The 6,426-nt window shown below is 35.4% G+C and overlaps 1 protein-coding gene across 1 annotated transcript; it reads right to left on the reverse strand.

The window, feature by feature from the left end:
- LOC131622931 (calmodulin binding protein PICBP-like) lies at positions 1-5,084 on the reverse strand. Its single transcript, XM_058893943.1, has 4 exons — positions 4,906-5,084; positions 4,536-4,818; positions 378-4,336; positions 1-222 (listed from the first exon to the last, which is right to left on the reverse strand). Exons 2-3 carry the CDS (start codon positions 4,806-4,808, stop codon positions 446-448), a joined length of 4,164 nt encoding a protein of 1,387 aa, XP_058749926.1. The 5' UTR covers positions 4,809-4,818; positions 4,906-5,084; the 3' UTR covers positions 1-222; positions 378-445.
- Between the last annotated feature and the right edge of the window lie 1,342 nt (positions 5,085-6,426).

A 6,426-nucleotide genomic window follows, 5' to 3' on the forward strand; every position in this document is an offset into this window, starting at 1 on the left:
TAGGATCAACTGATCAATCTTTGTTGTATAGCATAGCATGGCTAATTCAAATGTGTTCATCACAACAAGCAAAAGACATCAAGCACTAATTGCTTTTATCTATAAGATTGTACACAAAACATTCAATATCATGTAGTCTCACACAATGTTGCCACAAACAATAAACTGCATAATCATCTCAAAGGATTGTGAATTTGTGATCAAATACATTTCCTTGTTGACCTGCACATCAAGATTCAAACACCAAATCAGACTCCTCAAGCCAGTATCATTGATATAGAACTATTAGTTCAATATACACTAGAATGCTTTTGTTCAGTAGTGATATAAAAATTTTACTTCTATGTTGTCTCAATTGAAGTTTAGCATATCTTTACCTTTCAGCTTGTTTGAAATTGGCGTGAATGCATTTTGCATACAAAGCTATTCTTTTATTTAGCCGGTTTCAATTTTTTACAGTTGGCACGACTGTCTCGAAAGCTTCGACTAACAGCTCCACTTTTCTCTTCCTAACTGGAGTTAATTTGGACACAACCTGTCTAAGTGCATAATCAAGCATCCATTCTTCTGTGCCTTTTCTTTCTGCCATATCTTGACGCCTCAATTCAACTTTTTCAGCTTCTGAATCAGGTTCTAATGGTAGATATCTAGGCCCTCTTGGGTTAAATTTCCTTACTTTTTCCAATGCCTTGATGAATCTTCTAAGCATTATAAATTTTTTAAGATTGCTCCAGTTCCTAGACAATTTCTGTTTTGGTTTGTCTCCCTCCTTTGATACCGGTTCTTCTTTTTGTTGCTTGGCTATTCCATTCCCAGATTCCATCTTTTCTTCTTTTTGGTTCAAGCCTTGACTATGCATTCTTTCAGTACTGTCGCCAATTGTGTTATCGTCAGGAAGTGGCTGTCTGTCTGGAAGGATGAAATCAATTGCCTCTTCTACCATCTTGATGGCTTCAATCTGTCGAAGTTCAACTTCGGCTTGAACTTCGGCATCTGCTACAACATGATCTTTGAAGTGCACATCTGGACTATTTACAGGTGTACTTTCATAAGAGACAGAATTTCCTCTTGTTATGCTACCTTCATACTCTGACTCGTTCTCATCTGGCCCATCAGTTAATGTCTTGGGATTGTTTTCAGTTATATCTGATACCATGTGCTTATACACCATGAACCATAGCCCTGTGTTGCCTTGTTTCTCTACCTGAGTCTCAGATTCTACAACAGCACTTGTAGGAGCTTGGGATGTTCCCGGCTGATCTTTTTCAATCATATCTTTTCTGTCTCTTGTTGGTTCATCTAATAGGTTTGACGGTGCTTCTGGGCCAACCAAATTAGATTTCAGTGATCTCACAAGACCATTTAGGACTAAGCTTTTAGTCAAAGAAAATTGTTCACTATTATCACCGATGACATTCTTAGTTTCACAGTATCTCTCAGGCGACTCAGAACTGATACTTTTGTTTTCTGTATTCAAATCTGAAACCAAATCTTCTGGAACTTCATCAACTATTCGATTGGTTGGAGCCTCCTCTGGTTCCACTGGTTCAAAAGGATTGCAAAGTTCATGCATTGGATTTTCACTAGCTTTATCGGAAAATTCCATAGTACTGTCATTAGAACATGAAACTTTTCCAAGCAATGTCTTAGCAGAGTAAAGAGAAACCCTTCCATTGTTTACTTGTTCCTTGCCATGATTTGTGGAAGCATCGAGTGATTCAATTGGATTTTCCTGAGACTCCACTGTCGCAGAAGACTGCAGTCTATTTTCAGCATCTTGAAATGGCAGAACCGTTTCAAAAGCTTCTATTAAAAGTGTCACTCTTCGTCTTTGAGCAGGTGCGAGTTTAGATATAACCTTTTGAAGTGCATAGTCAAGCATCCACTCCTCCGACTTTCTCCTCTCTTCTGCTGTTTGGCGGTTAAGAACAACATGTTCCGCTTCAAAGTCGGGATCTGAAGGAGATTGTCTTGGTCTTCTTGGATTGATGTTTCTTACCTTCTCTAATGCCTTTACAAACCTTTTCAAGAGGATTAGCTTTTTCAGATGGCTCCAGCTTTTTGGTTTGCTCTCCTCCATCTTCTGTGCTTCCTTAGGAGATTCTTTGAAAGTTGAGGCATTCCTTTCTTCTACGTTACCTTCACTCTTTTCTAAGAGTACTTCTTCAGAGCCATAGCTTCTAGATTTTGAATGATCGTCAGAAGAGATTTGTTCAGCTTCAGGAAGAAGAATTTCATCAAATGCTTTTTGCACAAGCTCAATTACGTTCTTCTTTTCATCATCCATATCTGAATCTGTTTCACTACAACTATGACAAAGAGAGTTGTTTCCTTCATTATCTTCCTCTCTACCTTCTTTTTCATTTCCAACAAAGGGAAGCTTACTTTCACATTTACTTGTGTTACTTAATACTGCATGCTTATACATCAAATGCCACTTTTTTATATATTTCTGATCTCTTTCCTGCACTTCATATGGAAGACCAGTAATACTACCACCATGTTTAGGCTCTTCCTGCACAAAATTCTTCTGCGGCACATAGTAATCCGGTTCCATATTTTTGCCTTTGGTTGTTACTTCTTCCTCCAATGCCCCAATATCGAAATCCGGATACTTGACTACTTCTGTTGATGTTGATTCCACAGTAGCACTTTCATCATTTTTTTTAAATGCAGCCGTATTCTTGTCTGTCCTTGCTCTTTCTGTTACCTCAAAACCCTTTCCGTCGCTTATTTCTTCCTTGCTATGATTTGAGGAAGCATCAAGTGATTGAATTGGATTCGCCTGAGACTCCACCGTCACAGAAGACTGTGGTCCATTTTCCACCTCTTGAATTGGCCGAATCGTTTCAAAAGCTTCTATTAGAAGTGCCACTCTTTGTTTTTGAGCAGGTGCGAGTTTAGAAATAACCTTTTGAAGTGCATAGTCAAGCATCCACTCCGTTTTTATCTTCTCCTCTGCTGTTTGGTGGTTAAGGAAAACTTTTTCCGCTTCGAAGTTGGCATCTGAAGGCAATGGACCTGGTCTTCTTGAATTGATGTTTCTTACCTTCTCTAATGCCTTTACAAACCTTTTCAAGAGGATTACCCTTTTCAGACGGCTCCAGTTTCTTGATTTGTTCTCTATCTTCTGCATTTCTTTAGGAGATTCTGCAAAAGTTGGGGTATTCCTTTCTTCAATCTTACCTTCACTCTTTTCTAAGAGTTGCTCGTCAGTTTCATTGCCTCTAGATTCTAAATGATTGTCAGAGGAAAGGTCTTCAACTTCAGGGAGAAGGATTTCATCAAATGCTTTTTGCACCAGCTCAATTACATTCTTCTTTTCATCATCCATATCTGAATCTGTTTCACTACAATTGTGACGAGAAGAGTTGTTTTCTTCATTATCTTCCTCCCTACCTTCTTTTTCATTCCCAACAAAGGGAAGCTTATTTTCACATTTACCTGCATTACTTAATACTGCATGCTTATACATCAAATGCCACTTTTTTATATATTTCTGATCTCTTTCCTGCACTCCATATGCCACGCCAGTAGTAGTAACATCTTGTTCAAAACTCTTCTGCAACACTTCATAATCTGGCTTCATATTTTTGCCTTTGGTTGAAGCATCACCTTCATTAACTGTGGATGGCGGAGTATCATGAGGCTTAAAAGGCGATGATTCTCTTGCCACATTTTTCTCATTCTGAAAGTGAGAGTCGCCATCTTCATTATGAACAGTTTTGGTTTTCTGAGTGGCTTTCCTTGCATTACCAATTTGCTTTGATCTCCCATCCTTTTTCACAGACTTTTGCGTCTTCAACTGACGTCTCCTCATCGATACAAACCGCTTCAACGGAGGCAAATCACCGTGGCGATGACCATGAAGAGAGCAGTAAGTATAAGGACAAACCCTAACAACCGATACTCCTTGAGAACTACTTCCCTCTTGTGGGGGTTCAATACGATCAGGGAAATGAGAATCCTTAATAGCAGAAGAACACGTAGCTTTATGCAAACTCGAGTCCACCAAAGAATTCTTCGATTTGCAACTAGTTTTTTTCGCAGAGATCCTCACTGGTTTCAAGCTTAATCTCCTAGTAAGGACTCTCTGAAGCTTATTACCAGCATCACTCGTACTTTCCCTATTCTCGCCATCAATTCCATTAATAGACTCAGAATCTATCCCTGTTGTCGATTTAGATCCCTTGACAGCTGCAAGCTTGATTGATCTCGATGACTTCAGCTTCCTCTTCAATTCAGTCTTTCCAGACAACTTCCTAGTCAAACTTCTCTTCAGTTTCAAGGTACTCATTCTTGTTAAAGTCTTGTTTCTTACAAGTCTTTGCACAATCTGACATAATCAACAAACAACATAACCATTTAATATTTATCAATTATTTTTCCTCCCCCCACCAACTTAAGCTACTCAAATACAATGTTTTCAAATATCAGCTACAGAACGCAATAGCGGAATTTTAACAAACAGCTAGTGTATGTCCAATTGCATATATAAAAATTCTCAATTTTTGGAATCAGTAAACATTAATTACCTGAAAACTATCCTTTGCATGAGAACTACTTGTGGCTTTCATGTAATTGGGTGATGCATCTGTGACTTCAATTGGGGTTTGATGCTGTGAACTTTCTGAGCCAACAGATGAAATAATTGAGAGGCTATGATCATACTGTGGTTTTCTCCCTCTGCTTGACAATCTCTGAAGCTTCTTCATTGATCTAATTTTCTTCAGTTTCTTCTTGGATTCCAATTTTCCTCTGTTTTCAATCAGAAGCTGAGATTCGATTTCAGCTTTTTGATTGATCATTTTACAGTATCTGTTGAATTCATAGAATAAAAAAATTATAGATTGAGTAAAACAATTTGTTACACTTAAAGGACAAAATTGAAGAAAAAAAATGCACCTGATTAAGAACTATGATGATGCTTGAGAAATGCTATTTGTTTTTCTTGTTTATTTATTCTTCACTTGATGATGAGGAATGAGAGTGTAGTTCTGAGAATTGTTTTTTCTTTAGGAAGGGCTACTATAGCATGGAATGGAATCTTGAAGACTTGTACAGTTGTCTTTGTTTTCTTGAGCTGTAACTGTATCTAATAATCAAAATAAATAATTAAAATAATACTTTAAAAAAATAGAATTTTTCTAAAGAAATATTTGAATGGAAACGAACATCAATCCATATATTTATGAATAACCAATAAAAAGAGAGAAATTTTAATTTTATTTAAAATTTCATTTCATTTTTAATTGGCAATATAGGGTGTTTGTGATAATGGAGAAGAGAGACAATTTTATTTTTATTATTTAATTAATAAAAAAATTGTGATTGGTTGTGTGTAAACCCAGATTTTATGGTTGTGTTCATCTAAGTATTTTCCATTTTTCTAATAGATTAATAGTCAAAATTTTATCTCTTACAAATGACTAAATTTAATGTCGTCGTGACTTTGAACTCACACTTTAACCGATAATAAAATGTTTCTGTACAACTATCATTTGTCATTTATCGTGACTTTAAACTCACAAATTAACCAATAATCAAATGTCTCTGCCCAACTATCACTTAAATTAATACAATAATAAGATATCTCTACAAATCTATCAGCCGAATTGATGTAATGGAGGAGAGGGATTGTACAAATAAATGTGACTTTTGTGGTCTTGGGTGGATTTGGATTGTACACATTAAATGTGTGACCAAATAATTGACTTGGTTCATACGAAAGTCAAATAATTGGTTAGGAAGCAAAATTTGAATAGATTGTTACTATGGGTGGGTTGTGAATTGAACGTGTCAAAAGATAAGAAAACGTGAAATGGGACCAAGAGGTGCTTGACCAGTAGGGAGGGGGAGAAGAAGCATTCTATTGCGTTTGAATTGGAATGGTCTTTGGTCAATTGCCTTAGCGTGGAAACTGGAAACAAATCAATTATGTTTTCTTAGGTAGTAACTTTTTTTTTCTTCTATAAAAATGTTCATGCAGGTGTAAATGATTAATTTTATTAATAAAATGAGTTTTTTTATTAACACAACTTTATAAATTTGTGATAAAAATTATGATGAATTGTGTGAAGATTCCTCTTATATATATTATTATTGGGAAGTCTTTTTGAGATATTATTACCTCGCCACATCAATTCAGTATTATTTTCGGAAAAAATATTTATCATTATTATTTATTATTTATATTTGTAAAGATTGATTTAGAGAAGGCTTATGACATATTAAATTGAAAGTTCTTCACTTAATATTTTTAAAATTATAATTTTTTTAAAATTGATTAATGTAATTTATTATTGAATTTTTTTCTCTGTCTATATTTATATGAAAACAACAATCTTAAAGTTTTGCTTGTGTTTTGTGACTACACTAAAAAATTAATAGAAGGAAATTTTATAAATTGTCTATAAAAAGTTTTTT

Source organism: Vicia villosa, unplaced genomic scaffold (genome assembly GCF_029867415.1).
Source record: "Vicia villosa cultivar HV-30 ecotype Madison, WI unplaced genomic scaffold, Vvil1.0 ctg.000045F_1_1_1, whole genome shotgun sequence".
Classification (NCBI taxonomy): Eukaryota; Viridiplantae; Streptophyta; class Magnoliopsida; order Fabales; family Fabaceae; genus Vicia; species Vicia villosa.